Genomic DNA, 14,833 nt, shown 5'->3' with positions numbered 1-14,833 from the left:
TTAAGAATTTGCTGGTCTGTGGTGACAACAGAAACCAAAACGTTTGAAGGGTAAACACAAATAATAAAATATCTAAAAGTAAATTAGTCAATCAATCATCTCTATAATTATCATTATTGAAACGTGAGCAGCTCCTTTTTCACGCAATGAAGATTTAAACACTATGACTGTGCGTTTCGTTGACAAGAAAGTCGTATAAAAACACGTGATGTTGCCATTATAACCAAAATAAGTTTGTTTTGAAAAGAACGCATTCATAGACTAGAATTGTCGAAATGAAATTGAATATGGCGGACAAAAATAACAAGGGCGCTAAAAGATTATTTTCGTTATTCAGTAAAATTTCAATTCAGTGATTGATAAACCTTTATCATTAGATGTTATAAACACTATACAATACATGTAGAAAGTAAAATTACAGTGAGTAGTCAAAAGTTTTAAATTTTTGTGCTATATTTTGATATTCGTCGTTTATTTTTTAATGCAATAAGAATATTTGTGAGTCGCATTAGTGAATTGTTCTATCTATTTTTGTTTTTAGATCAAAAATGTCAGCAATAAAGGTGAACTTCGAAATTGGACACGAAGCTTCAATGAAATCGAAGAAAACCCCCGAAGGTTTCACTCATGATTGGGAAGTATTCGTTCGCGGTCAGGAAGGTGCTGATATAAGTCACTTTGTTGACAAAGTAGTTTTCCTTCTACACGAAACCTTCCCGAAACCAAGACGAGGTAATTTACATTCTAACAGTTATATTCTAATTCAACAATTTTGAAGATTTTTGATTTTTTTTTAAATAATTTTACCGTATCAAGCAATCATTTATAACAAATATAAAAAATAAGCAAAGCCTATGTTAATTGTGAAAAGAAATTCTGTATACAACAACAACAAACAAACAAATTTTATATTTGGTATAAAGAAATGTGATTATTACATTGTTATTTGTTTATGTACCAATATTATTCTTGTCTCTTCTCTAAATTTTCATATTTGTTCTTATTTTTTACTTTCAAATAATGAATGGTAATTATTGAGTCAGTGTATATAATAATATATTTTTCTCCCCTATATTGCAGTGGTCAAAGAGCCACCGTTTTCAATCAAGGAGTCAGGGTATGCAGGCTTCGTGTTTCCAATAGAAATTTATTTAAAGAATAAAGATGAACCTAAGAAAATAAAATTTAGTTATGATCTTACCCTACAACAAAGTGCATTTTTGAGAGATAGATATATATTCGAAAACCCAAATGACGACTTTCGAAGAAAATTGTTAAAGGGAGGTGGAATCATAATGAGCAATAATACATACTATACTAATCCCGACCAAGAAACTAAAAGCAGAGATTCATTTACTGATGAAAAACCACAACTTGTCAGCAAGCCTAAACTATCATCAGACAATGGTAAAAAGCATAAAGTTAAAGAATACAAAGATGAACAGCCACACAGAACAAGCAGTTTTGAGAATTTATTTGGACCACCTATCCAGAAGCCACCTAAAATATCTCCGGAGCCTAAGAAAGTGGAAAAAATTGCTGCTCCTGTTAAGTCAGATAAAAAAGATAAAGAAAGATCTAGTTCAGATAAAAAATCGAAACATGAGCACAAGGAACCCAAACCTGATAAAGCAAAAGTGAAAGAGGAAAAAGATAAACAGAAGTCAGAGAAAGTAAAAAATCATAACAAGGAATTGGAGAGGGCCAAAGAAAAAGCTAGTAAAAGACAAAATGAAAGACCACCATCTCCAGAAATAATTAAAAAACGGTGTTTTAGTCCGAACAGAAAACTTCCAAGTCCCTTGCCAAGAGCTAGCAGTGCCTCAAGTATCAAGGAAGAGCATAAAGCCTCAAAGCATAGCTCTGAAAGCTTTGAGCAGAAGAAACCAAAAATAGATGAAAGAATACCAGAGATAAAAGTAGAGAAAGATTCCAAGGAGAAAAAGAAAAAGGAAAAAAAAAGCCATGACAGGGATAAAGAAAGAAAAGAGAAAAAAGATCACAAAAAAGAAAGTCATAAGACAAAAGATTCTCCTAAAGAGCTAAAAGAATTGCCAAAAGAAGTTCCTAAACCAAGAGAGATTGTTAAAGAAAAGGAATCAATGAAAGATTCCCCAATTAAAGAAAAACAAGTAAAACCTGATAAACCAGTAAACAAATTTTCAATAGAAAATCTTAGAAAGACTCCACCTCCAGAAAACGTGGAACGTCATGAGGGCCACAAATCAAAAGATAAGGGTGACTCAGAAAGAAAACATAAGCACAAGAAAAAAGATAAGAAACGGGATGAGTCAAAAGAAAAGCACAAAGAATCTAATAAAGAGAAAAAGCATAAACATGAGAAGATTCGCGAAATACAACCAGATAAACCTGAGATTATTGAACATAGAAAGACACCAGTTCCTAAAGAGCGTCCTATACCTGAGCCAGCATCTCCTATATCCATAGACACAGCATCTCAGTGTAGTTCTAAAAGTGGCTTAAATAAAGCTATACATATAGCAGAAGATGTAAACAGTAGTCATTCTGATTCAGAGAGTTCAATGATAGCTGATGAGGAAGATGTCAAAGTCAAGGTAGAGAACCCTTCCCCTGAACCTATCAAGCGGGAACCTTCACCTGAACCTGATCCTGAACCAGAACCGGAACCAGAACCCGAACAGGAACCTGAGGTCGAAATTGAGCCTGAGCCTGAGCCCGCTGTGGAGGTCCCTCTGGTTCAACAAAAGGAGAAATCAAAGAAACACAAAGATAAATCAAAGCGAGAAGAGAAGCGTCGTAGACGGAAAGCAGTAGAGGAAGAAGACAGTGAAAATAGGAAAATTGCTAAAATTGCTGACTCTGGACCATCAAATAATGAAACTGAGCATGGGGAAAGTAGTGGTTCAACATCAATAGAGACTAAAGTACAGGACAATGGAGTGTCAAGTAGTCTAGGAGAAGATGCAGAGCCAGGTGACCTCTCTCCTGACTACATGGTGCAGCTGAGGGAGCTACAACAACGCATCATGATGATCAAGAGTAATGAGGAGTTAGAACGGGTTGTGAATCTAATAGCAGAGACAGGAAGGTATGAAGTGACAACACAAACATTTGATTTTGACTTGTGCTTATTGGACCGTTCAACAGTCCAGCAGTTAATACAACTTGTGGGTTGCTAGCTACAGATGTTGGACCTTATTAGGAAATGTAAATATTGCTTTTAACTAAAATATGCACTGAGACATTGTATGATAGGTTTTAAAATTTTGCTATTATGCAAGAAATATAGCTCATAAGTCATAAAATATGTATCATGTAGTGATATTAATAGGAGTAATCTATTATAATCTCAATTGGCTTTTTTCACATAATATATTAAAAGGAGTTCAAGTGCAATAATGTATAGGTTATATAAAGTTATAAGACTGTTGAAAGATTGTTAAAGGTATTGTATATTTTGTACATTATATTGTATTGATTTATTATAATGTAAGTTAATTATTAAAGAGTTTTTAATTAACCTCCAGGAGTCTTTGGGACTTAGAGAGGCAACGTTAATGGTTTTGTATAAATTACACTAGTTATATATTACCAACACCAACAAACACAACTTTTTACAAGTTAGTGATACTTTGCACTTAATTTTAAACTTTGTTATATAAAATAATTATGTCTTAAGCATATTATTAATTTGTAAGATTGTTATTAACTGTACAATACATAATGAACTACAAGCATTTGAGATGGATAGGATAGAATCACCAGTGAGGTGTTATTACCTTTAGAATCGGCAACATGTTGTAAAAAGGTCACAATGGATTCTTGTCATGTTTAACAATGAATGTGGCTTCATTCCTTAGGGCTTAGAAGTTGTGCTGTCCTTTTACCTATGTTTATATGGAAAATGACAGAACTATAATATATATAATAGTCTAAAGACTTAGTTAACAAATTTATGTATAACCAGACTTGTATTGGGATCATTTATCAAACAATGTACAATTACGACACAGAAACTTAAGAAAGAAAACAATGCTTTATTGTTTTAATTCTGTAAAGACCTTATGTTAAAAACACTAATGAAACAATCAATAAAAACCGAAAAAATATTAGAATACCAATAACAAAATAAGGTTGAAGTAAATTCCACTTAAATTCTTGCATCACATTTTACTATAGTCATCTGCAACCCAAATACGTGTGTAGTACTATTATTTATTGTGATCAGTAAAATTAGGAGTTGTTGCATTCAATGAGTTTCATAGATTGATATAAAAATATGAGTTAGTCGAAAGTTAACTCAACCAAGTTAAGTACTAACGAAGTACTACGAAAGTAACTTTCGACTAACTCACTTATAAGGTGACAGTCTGGTGTCAAGGGACTGCTTGAGGCTCTTGATTTCATTAACCTGATGGGGGTTAATATTTTGGTGTTGCTAACACCAGCGCCGTTGATCCCAACGTCCCTAGACCCTAAGCTAAATAACTTGAGTGTCACATAAAAACTCTTAATATTAGAGATTATTATTAAATTTAAAAATATTAGAATGGTTCTATTTTGCGTCTTTCAATTTACCAGATGAGTTCTTTTGTTGGACGCTGTACGGTCTTTCTAGTATTAGTAACATCTCACTGGCACAAATAATAATTTTTAAGAGTCCTTAAAAACTTCAAATCAATAATTAATGTAAATTAAGTTGTGTTTTATACTTAATACTTATATTTTACTATAACTTATTTTAATTTATCGCTTATTTTGGCTATATATTTATAATAAATAGAGTGTATAATAATATTGTATTAAATTGTGTTTCATTTTTTCTTTGTCCATTCTATGAATATTCAATTCTGTAAAGTAACCTACCCACTATTCAAAAAAAATATTCGAATTTACATCTATTCACTGATGGCGCCACCGAAACAACTTTTGTAACTTATAAACTTGCGTGCAAAAAATATACCAATTTCCTCTCTTTTCCGATTGAAACATTTAGTGCTTAGAGTGAGATTTTCAACATGTACTTTACGAGCGCCATCTTGTTACTATGTTGGGAAACCGTATTGTCACTAGAGGAAATCTCACGCTTGGCACTCTGTTTTTATTTGTTACATTATCGATCATTTAGCTTGAGTTTAATCGTTATTTCCTTATGTGGAATTCTAAATCACTAAACATGTGGTGGATCTAACCGGAGTTGGCTGGCAATGCGTCGCGTCGCTAGACTTCATTTGAGTCGAATTCGCAGTTAGAGCGTTATACTAGAGGCTTCTAGAGTCTAGGAACTCTATTGGACGACCATATTAGTATAATATGGACTAACATTTGGAATAAATATAAATAAATAAAACATCCAAACAAACAAATTGTAATAAACAGCACTAAGAATCAGCTAGGATTCCTGATTCCTGAACGAAAGCTGTAGGTCTTGGTAGGCGGAATGTCAATGTCAGGGGAATTAACCGGTGATGGTGGAAAAACAAGCAGTTTAAAAGGTCATTCTGTTCTCTTACACCTAATTATGAGAAGAAGTAATTGTTAATAAGGGAAAGTAAAACGAACAACCACTTTAATTGCGAGTCATTGAAACGTACTTTCTTACAAACCACAAGTTGCTGACGAGATTGGAGATGAGTATTAACACATTTACATTAAACTTAGTTGCTAGAAGCCGTTTATAGTTTAGGCATGATAATTAAACTTTATAAAACCATTCAAACCTATTAAGTCGGCAGGTACGATGATAAATTATAAGTACCTGCTTTAAATAAAGCGAAAGCAAAGTACCTATTAGTATAAAAAATGTTTACCTAGTAGGTAACTAAAATAAATCTCGAAGTACAAAGTAAATAAATAACTTAAATATGTGCACTGTATTTTATTTATGAGAGCCTAACCCAATATTTCTAACAATATATTTGCGATATATATTTTTAACAATAGACTTGAAACGGTCATAAATGAGTTGGTAATATTTACATATCGTCGTTCCTCATACCAGCCATTTCGGAGACCGAACAGAGAACAGGCCTGCAAATCACCGAATGCTGCTTCGGATTCGGTGATGCCGTACGCTGATTTTATAGGTATCCCCATTGAGGTTGTTGTTTTGTCACTAAAATGCCTCGATTCTCGAGATCCTAACTTTGTTATTATGTAGCATACTTAATAGTAGGTAATGTTAGATTGGAACTTGCTGTCCCGGTTTGGAGTTTGTTGGTAAGGAAACGAGAACCTGGTGCCTTAATTATTTGAATTGCCGGTAGCAATAGACAGTAAAATTGAACTTATCGATCTTCTTTATCGACGCTCAAATTCGTCAAAGCACCTACTGCCTTCGTTTTTGGTGGGTTTTTTGTTAAATTGCATTAAATAGTACACAACTCCCCACTGAGTTTTAGGTCGATTTTGGGAATGGACGTACGAAAACAAACACTTTTTAGGTAGTTACAAATATTTATTACCATGAAGATAAAGGTACAACATCCAAATAAGACGATCAAAATAATGCCTCATTACGTGATATAGTAGATAAACTCCCATTAAACATAGAAATTGCTACAAGAAATTTCATATTATGACCTTTAAGTAACGAAATTTTAACAATCTGGTCCGACCAATTTTCATATCAATCGTTGCAATAAAAACGCGACTGCACCGGTACGGGGATTATTTTCCGGTGTATGTATATGACACAAATCATTTTAGCCCGATGATTCGCATGCGGCGGGTCGCTTCAGTTCCCCTTTCAGCAATCGAGACCGTTTCGTAACGTTGCATCGTTCATCTCTTCTTGCCGTTTTTCGCCGACTGCCGCCATCTGGTGTAGAAGTCATCGACGTACTCGACGGCGATTCCGGCAGAGTGCGCCGCACCCATCACGCTAAACTCCTTGTACTGCTTCTCGCTCTGGCCCGGCTCGTTGCCGACGAGCAGCACCAGTAGAGACGAGGACTTCCCATGAATAGAGCTGTCCGGGTCACCGTTCCCACCCTGAGGCTTCTCGTCAGACATAAAATGATAGCAGAACTCCAAAATTTGTATGTAATTGAGTATATGCGGGGGCGCTTTCTTCGGGCATGTCAATAGGGGTAAAGGTTTCGCCTGCCCGGTCCGTTGTGTTCGAAGGCATTTCGACCCGCTCTTGAGCTCCGTCTCAAGCCAGCGGATGGCGTCGCGAGCGGCGCTCTTTTCGCGTTTCAGTTCGTCGAGCTCGTGGAAAACTGGAATACGAATACGTATATGTAATCCTGTGTATCTTTTCATTACTACTTTATTAATTAAGTTTTAAATTTATAATAAAATCAAACATTCACAAAGAAAACATCGTTGTTGATTATTTTTGGATTAAATATTTTACATAATGTTTTAATTACTTAATAATAATAAAATAACCTATTTCGACCAAAATCTAGAGGGTGACCTAGGAAATACTCATACAGTGGAAAAACAGCAAAAAATGGTCAGTTATTTTCTGAGAACATATTTAAAAGTTTATCGTGTTTTTTGTCCTCGCAAGTGAGGTGAAAATCGTCGTAACCCGTTCATAAAGCCGAGATTGTAAAAGTAATGTAACTTTTTACACTCTCTGCTTTCTTAGCGCATTCGGTTTTAGCTCATGTGCCTAATACCGCCTCGACTGTAAAATGCAATGTTACAAAACTAGATTCATAATCTACTATTTTTCTTACGTGTCTTATAATGTAAACAGTCTTTTCATTACTTTTAAGTGTTGCTTCAATACAAATTGTCTGGCTATATTAATAGTTAATTATTATATTATCTTAGCAAAGTGAGTGTGAGTGTGTGTGTGTGCGTATGTGCGTGCGTGGGTGTGTGTATGTGTGTGTATGTATGGATCAGGTCTCTTCTTAGAATGAGGATAAGAACGAGGGATTAGGCTGGAGTCCAACTTGCTGGCCAAATGCAGATTGGTAGACTTAACACACCTTTGAGAAATTATGGAGATATTTTAAATTCTGTAAATTAAAAGCGCGTATTGGTGGTGAGATGCTCTAACCACCAGTCTATCACCAATTATATTCAGTCTACGATAGATTATGAAAAACAATTAACTAACTTAGAAATAGAATTTGTTACTACCCCATTTTAATGTTATTAAATTTTGATTAATTACAAACAGAAATACACACAAGAGTGACAAGAAAATTTCATCGATCGTTCACGTCTTAAAGTTATATGGCACAAAACGATAGTCACGAAAAAGATGAGGTATTTTTGCACAGATTGTGATGTATGTCACCACCACCACTTAGAATCTAAGTCTTACATGATGTTTTTCATAAGTTGATGAAGTGTAAACGGAACAATTTGCGGCTGCCTCATAATTACAGTTTGGGTATGTGCTACAGTTTATTAGCCACCTCGCTGACATAAGAGGCGAGATCGCTCATTGTGTTAATACCTATTAAGTGTATGGAATATTTATTCCGCTGATACAGGTGTCATTGTCAATTTTATAACAAAAACACTTACCAACAGTGGGGACGAGTATGATAAAATTGCCAGTCCTCACGAATTGTTTGACTCTGCGCAGGTGCTTATAGATCGTGGCGGTGTCCACAGCTAGCATCGATGGTATGTCGACGTGCGGATCCTGTTCCAGCTCGCTGACCTGGGAGGTCAGCCACAGGTGACCGAGGCGGCGCAGCAACACGCCGTTAGAAGACACTGCCTGATTGTTGGGCTCTGCCTGATTATTGGACTCTGCCTGATTATTGGGCTCTGTCTGTTTTTTAGGCTCTGCCTGTTTTTTAGGCTCTGCCTGTTTTTTAGGCTCTGCCTGTTTTTTAGGCTCTGACTGTGTTTTAGGTTCAGCCTGTTTCTTAGGCTCTGCATGTGTTTTAGGCTCTACCTGTTTTTTAGGTTCTGCCTGTTTTTTAGGCTCTGCATGTGTTTTAGGCTGCGCGTGTATTTTAGGCTCTGCCTGTGTTGTAGGTTCTGCCTGTTTTTTAGGCTCAGCATGTGTTTTAGGCTGCGCGTGTATTTTAGCCTCTGCCTGTGTTTTAGGTTCTACCTGTTTTTTATGCTGCGCGTGTGTTTTAGTGTCTGCCTGCTTTTTAGGATCTGTCTGCTTTTTAGGATTTATCTGCTTTTTACGCTCTGCGAGATTTTTAGGCTCTGCTTGATTTTTAGGCTCCACCTGGTTATTAATCTCTGCCCGAGTATTCGGCTCTCCGTGATTATTATTCTCTGCTTGTTTTTTAGGATCTGCTTGTTTTTTACCCTCTGCGAGATTTTTAGGCTCTGCTTGATTTTTAATCTCTGCCCGATTATTCATCTCTGCCCGATTATTCATCTCTGCCCGATTATTAGGCTCCACCTGATTATTAGACTCTGCCTGAAAATTAATAATCGAACATTATTCTTATCATCCTTAATATCTTTGCAAGTTTAATAGTAAATCTATACTTTACCTCATACTTGATATTATAAAGCTAAAGTATTTTATGTTGATTGGTTTAACGAGCTCAGGCACTAATGGTTCAAATTGAAAAATATATTTTTGTGTTGGATAGTTCATTTATCGAGGAAGGCTATAGGCAGTGGCGTGCACAGGGTCTTCGGCCAGGGTATGCATAAAGCAGATATATAGCATAAAATAAAGAAATCCCCTCCAATACGAGCTATATAACATCATTTGGGTATGCAGTGCTTTTGTGCATGTATGATGTGCACGCCACTGGCTATAGGCTATACAACTTCACACTACAAGCACTAGGAGAGGGGCAGCAATAAAAAATGTTGCAAAAAGAGAAAAATATATTTTAGAGATCTTTCATTGCAATGTAACTTGTGTTCTCAGAAAACCTTAATTCCATAATGCATTACTAATCTCAAACATCTACTTTTTAAGGATTTTATGACGACTATCCTGGCGCAACGGTCAGTGCTGTGAACTTAAGTAGGAGGTCCCGGATTCGATTTCCAGCAGAAGCAATTTATGAATTTATAATTTTTGAATTTTGTCTGGTCTGGTCTGACTTTGGCTTTGGCCGTGACTAGTTACTACCCTATCTACAAAGACGTGCCGCTAAGAGATTTAGTGTTCCGGTGCGATGTTGCGTAGAAAACTATTAATGGTATGTGTACCACACTCCCTAAAAGGTTAGCCCGCTACCTTAGACTGCATCATCACTTACCACTAGGTGAGATCGCAGTCATGGATGTTGTGTTGTGAAATAAAATAAAAAAAGAAATTGTAATACATACCTGTTGTTTTGAATTGTGCCACTCCCTGCATTTTTTATTGTGGCTTATTTTAGTATTGACCTTTGAAGGGAAGAGTTTCTTAAAATAAAATATTTTTAGTGTTTTATTGAATCTTATTCTTGGAATGATTTTTGCAATTTGGTATCCAAAGTCGATAAAGTTCATAATTCTGACAACATTTTCCTCAATAACTGTAGGTTTCAACTTCTCTATTATTTGCCACTCAGAAGCATCTTTGTCGAATTTACAAATATTAGTACCACGCAAATTGATATCTTCAGGCAGTGGTAGAAACTTAAACTCAAGTTTAAACTTTTTATATATAGCTCTAGTATGGTTCAAAATTTTGCACTGAACCTTTGAGTGTAATTCATTGTTTTTCGGGTGGAAATAATACAGGAAAATATTCAGTAGATCAACCACACATTGAAATAAAGACTCGCCACTATCTCCGCACGAAAGAATCAATTCTTTCTCTGTTAGTACCCAGTCTTGCAATAATTTTACGCTAGGCAAAAAGTTATCACCGAACAAAAACTGTTCAGTGGCAGAAACATCTAGCTGGTCTTTATTTTCAATGGGAACGTTATTGTCGCCATCGATATCATTTTTTGGAAAATTGGTTTCCAGTTTAACAATTTTAGTTATATCACCATTGCTCTTTTTTTGTTTCTCCTGTGATCCTGCATTCACATTTATATTTAAATCGTCGTCAGATATATCACAGAGAGAACCATCACTTTTCGATTCATCATCAGATTGGAAAGTTGAATCTGACAAGCCTTCTTCCTCCGAATCGGATTTATCTGTATCAATCGCACTGCTATCGCTGTCTGCATTACTGTCATTAGTGCTCTCCGAGGAAACAGCACGACGCCTACGTCGACGCTTTGCTAAAGGTTGCCTCTTATTATTTTTAGTCTCGCCATTCATAATCTTTGTTTCTTCCTTAGATACATTTTCCTTATTCGAGGTTTTGTCATGACTATGTATATTACCATTTGTTAATTTGGTTTTATTTAAAGCTGGGTCTTGGTCTGTTGGTGAATTTTCAGTTTCCCCAAGCTTTTCTTTATCATATTTTATTGCAAATTTGGACTTGTACTTATAAGCTGGGCTTTTAAATCCAAACGACTCCATCTGCTTTAGGAGTTTCTGCAGCACTTGTGATAGAAATGCCAGTGTGAAGGCTTTACAAGCAAACGCTTTCACCTCATCTATTTCATTTAACTTTCCTATTGTAAAAAGGCAGATCTGTACAATATTGTGTATAACACTAGCATTCATATAAGATGGATTCATGTTTTCTTCCTCAATAGCTTTAGTATAATCAGAGTAATCATTGTTAATATCTGGTAAAGGGGTTTTATCAAAATCCATAGCTATTTTAAGCTGTTGAGCAATTGAGTTGCATATTTTAGGTAAGTTTGTGTCTTCTTTCCCAAAGTACCAAACGTCAATTAGAGACAGGAAATTAGCGATTGTTGCTTGCATATGCTCGGTTTGAGTTAAAGAATCTGCATTATTAAGTGCATCGCAAAATTGATTATTTTTTTCAAATATTTTAGTTAAATTACCCATTGACCCCTCGAATGGCGTCATTGTATTGATGCAATGGATATAATAGCATACAGAATCTAGATTGTAATTTCGGTCCAAATAAAGATTGCCCAGCTGGTTAAATGGCATTCCTGAGGTCAAATCAATTTTAGCCGCTTGAAGATAATAGCGAGCTGCTAGAGAAGAGTCAAAAGTGTTAAATATTTCAAACTGATAACGGCTTAGATCTCCTAAATATATCAGACATGAATATAACACGCCTTTACCAAGTTGATATTCTTCACTTGTAGGTTTTGTCTGCGAGTCTTCCTCGCCCTCATCGTCGATGTACAGTGACATGAAGTCCAATTCTTTGATGTTGATATTCATTTCAGATTGTACTCTCGTCATTAAGTTATGGAAGTGTCCAATGCCACAGATAATATGTGAGAATAAATAATCGTCGTATTCATTATCAGACTCACGTAACTTTTTTGCGTGGGTCACAGTATCATAATAAACTTTTCGCCATAGCAACTCTAAGGACTTTTTACCATAATTCAGTGGATCCAGAAAGAACAGCTTCTCACAGTGGTCTCTAAGTTTTTGTCGCTGTGCCTCGATGTCGACAGTGAAAAGATCGCCAAGGGTCTGACTACATACTGTGGCATCGCTGAGGCGTCTTGCAACATCACTAACATACCTGCAACAATTAGTTCAATGCTTAAGAGACAAGTAAATATGGCTGTATGCATTTTTAGTGGACAAGTTGCTGGACCATTGCAAGATGCTTGAATCGAAACTCCCTACAAAGGACCAGCAGTGGACATCGATCAGATCAAAAAAAATAATGATATGATAGAAGCAGGAGTTTCTTTGCAGAAGTCCAAGATAGAATGTACAACAGGTCCATTGTTTGTTTATATTGTCCGATGGGGAGTGAAACATGAGCAGTTTCACTGCCCTCAGTAATCGTTAAGAATTCTGCACTATTATATCAAGGTCAGTTTTTGTAGGCCCCCACTAGGTGTTCAGATGGCATTAAGCAAGTTGCAGTGAGTACAGACACATGCTGCACAGAACTGTGAGACCCAGCAGTGGATTTATTTAGGTTGAAATGATGATGATAACTAATTTATATGGCTATAGTTGTTAAAAAAATGGTTTGATTAGCAGACAATTTATTTTTGCCTTGGTCATCATTCATCTGTAATCAGTCAGGAATAAAGACAAGCCAATGTGTTAAGTGAGGTTTCACACGTTAAGTGTGTCCATTGAGAACATCTCAACACCTCTTTAAATAATGCTTTTCCTGTTCAGCCTATTTTCATAGCTTTGTTGTATTAGATTAGAATTACTTCCTCACAACACTATTAATTTCTTCTTTCAACAGTTTTCATTTGTAATTATTCATAAATTGCATTGTTAATTATGAACAAAAGTACACTGCTAATTTGATGCAGGATCAGATTTTGCGCTCTTTATAAATTGATATGTTGTAATCAATGGAACTTTCCCACAATAATTGAATTCTGTACGTCCAGGATTGGTTTTAGAATTGCTTTGTATATCAATAGTTTGAAACATATGTTTTAGTACTGCATAAATGTTTGACCCAATACCTAACGCAGAATATTAAAATAAAATAAAATTTTGGCACAAACAGAAAATATACCTAGTTTATTTTAGGCAAGAACTGTTTTTCGTTTAATCAACCGGACCAGATATAACAACGATAATGCTGTATGCACCTATAATTGATTATTGTAATGGCATTAGACAGAATTTGTAATTCTAACACATAATTTTTTATTAATGTAGGTACAATAAATTGCTGGTGTGCCTTATGATATTCCGAGACCTTACTTCCAAAATAGCAATAGCTTGCAAATAGCAGGTTGTGAAGCAAAGAACTCACCACCCGTATTTGATAAGCTATATGCTACAATGTTATCTGATAAGCCCGAAATACCATGTGGTTGTTCGATTTTTTCTTACTTAACAAGTAGTTGGATAAATAAGAGAACTTTAGGTTTCAACTCATACATAATATATGTTTACTAGAAACCATGAAAGATAGAAATGTTGTCAAATAGTCTTCCGTACAACAATGATTTGCGTCATATTAAATTATGACGTATACCATAATAATATTATAACCTTTTCAACTAAAGTAATAACAAAACTCGATAGATATGAAGTATGTAAGTACAACGAATTTGATAATTATCATAATGTATGTTACTTACCGATAAACCTTTTTAGCGCGTTCATTACGCTCAGCTATTTTGGATTCCAAAAGTTCAATACTTCCGTTCTTCATTTTCAAGTCATTTTATAAACTCGTCAAGAATTAAGGTATTTATTTCAAACATACTTCTCCAGCCTTTCGAATGTCAAAATAACTACACCAAGAAATCATTTCTTTAACACCTTTGCATAAGCAAATAATCAATGAGAATTTATTTCATTTGATTGAGAAATGGGCTGATTACTGATTTCATAGGTACGACGAAAAACAAGATTTTATTAAAATTTTAAAACAAATTGTAATTTTTTTTCTGTTAACTTACTTCGGCTTTGGATTTTAGCTATTTTGATTTCAAACAAAGATTTATTTATTGATCTACGATTTAAACTTTCTTTCTCTCTCTTTAAAAGAGCTTCATCATTTTATGTCTCAAATGTACCACTGCGGCCTGCTATTTGCCTAGCGCCATGTTTGTATCTTCTTATGCCCCACCCAACTCACTCTCGCCGAGACGAGCGGCTACAAGTGCGAGCGTGAAGTGCGTGTATCAGGCTTGGCTAACAACTCATCTGCAATATAATTTATTCTAAAACTATTTTAGCGCAAGAAGTAAGTAATAAAATGTAAATTGAAATTGTAATTTAAGAGAAAAAGTCAACTATGGCGTTGTCTTCGCCTCACAATGAATGTAAAGGAACCATAATGCTAAAGCAGTATTTGACCGTATTTTGTATTTGAAGGTAAACCTTTGTGTTAAAGTTAAGAAGCAAATAAAAAAAAGACTGAGAAAAAGACAGGCATCATGAACTTTATTTTCATTTCTAATTG

The 14,833-nt window shown here is 35.2% G+C and overlaps 2 protein-coding genes across 2 annotated transcripts; one reads left to right on the top strand and one right to left on the bottom strand.

The window, feature by feature from the left end:
• Positions 1 to 185: 185 nt before the first annotated feature.
• Positions 186 to 4,680, top strand: LOC120632599 (protein AF-9). The gene is made up of 3 exons (XM_039902525.1): positions 186 to 420; positions 542 to 732; positions 1,081 to 4,680. The coding sequence occupies exons 2-3, from the start codon at positions 549 to 551 to the stop codon at positions 3,159 to 3,161; spliced, it is 2,265 nt and encodes a 754-aa protein (XP_039758459.1). The 5' UTR covers positions 186 to 420; positions 542 to 548; the 3' UTR covers positions 3,162 to 4,680.
• A 1,738-nt stretch (positions 4,681 to 6,418) lies between these two features.
• LOC120632562 (protein SMG5) lies at positions 6,419 to 14,493 on the bottom strand. Its single transcript, XM_039902433.1, has 4 exons — positions 14,004 to 14,493; positions 10,216 to 12,457; positions 8,479 to 9,343; positions 6,419 to 7,205 (listed from the first exon to the last, which is right to left on the bottom strand). Exons 1-4 carry the CDS (start codon positions 14,075 to 14,077, stop codon positions 6,766 to 6,768), a joined length of 3,621 nt encoding a protein of 1,206 aa, XP_039758367.1. The 5' UTR covers positions 14,078 to 14,493; the 3' UTR covers positions 6,419 to 6,765.
• Positions 14,494 to 14,833: the final 340 nt, after the last annotated feature.

This window comes from Pararge aegeria, chromosome 20 (genome assembly GCF_905163445.1).
Source record: "Pararge aegeria chromosome 20, ilParAegt1.1, whole genome shotgun sequence".
Lineage (NCBI taxonomy): Eukaryota > Metazoa > Arthropoda > Insecta > Lepidoptera > Nymphalidae > Pararge > Pararge aegeria.
Note: the sequence above shows the minus strand (reverse complement) of the source record. Positions and strands in the feature narration are given on the sequence as shown.

What these genes read in the sequence shown, in the direction of transcription:
- LOC120632599 (XM_039902525.1), top strand. Translation starts at nt 549, where the DNA reads ATGTCAGCAATAAAGGTGAACTTCGAAATTGGACACGAAGCTTCAATG. An exon ending in CTTCCCGAAACCAAGACGAG is followed by an intron (nt 733 to 1,080) that starts GTAATTTACATT and finishes CCTATATTGCAG; the next exon opens with TGGTCAAAGAGCCACCGTTT.
- LOC120632562 (XM_039902433.1), bottom strand. Translation starts at nt 14,077, where the DNA reads ATGAAGAACGGAAGTATTGAACTTTTGGAATCCAAAATAGCTGAGCGT. An exon ending in CGCGCTAAAAAGGTTTATCG is followed by an intron (nt 12,458 to 14,003) that starts GTAAGTAACATA and finishes TAATTGTTGCAG; the next exon opens with GTATGTTAGTGATGTTGCAA. An exon ending in CATACTCGTCCCCACTGTTG is followed by an intron (nt 7,206 to 8,478) that starts GTAAGTGTTTTT and finishes TTCGTATTCCAG; the next exon opens with TTTTCCACGAGCTCGACGAA.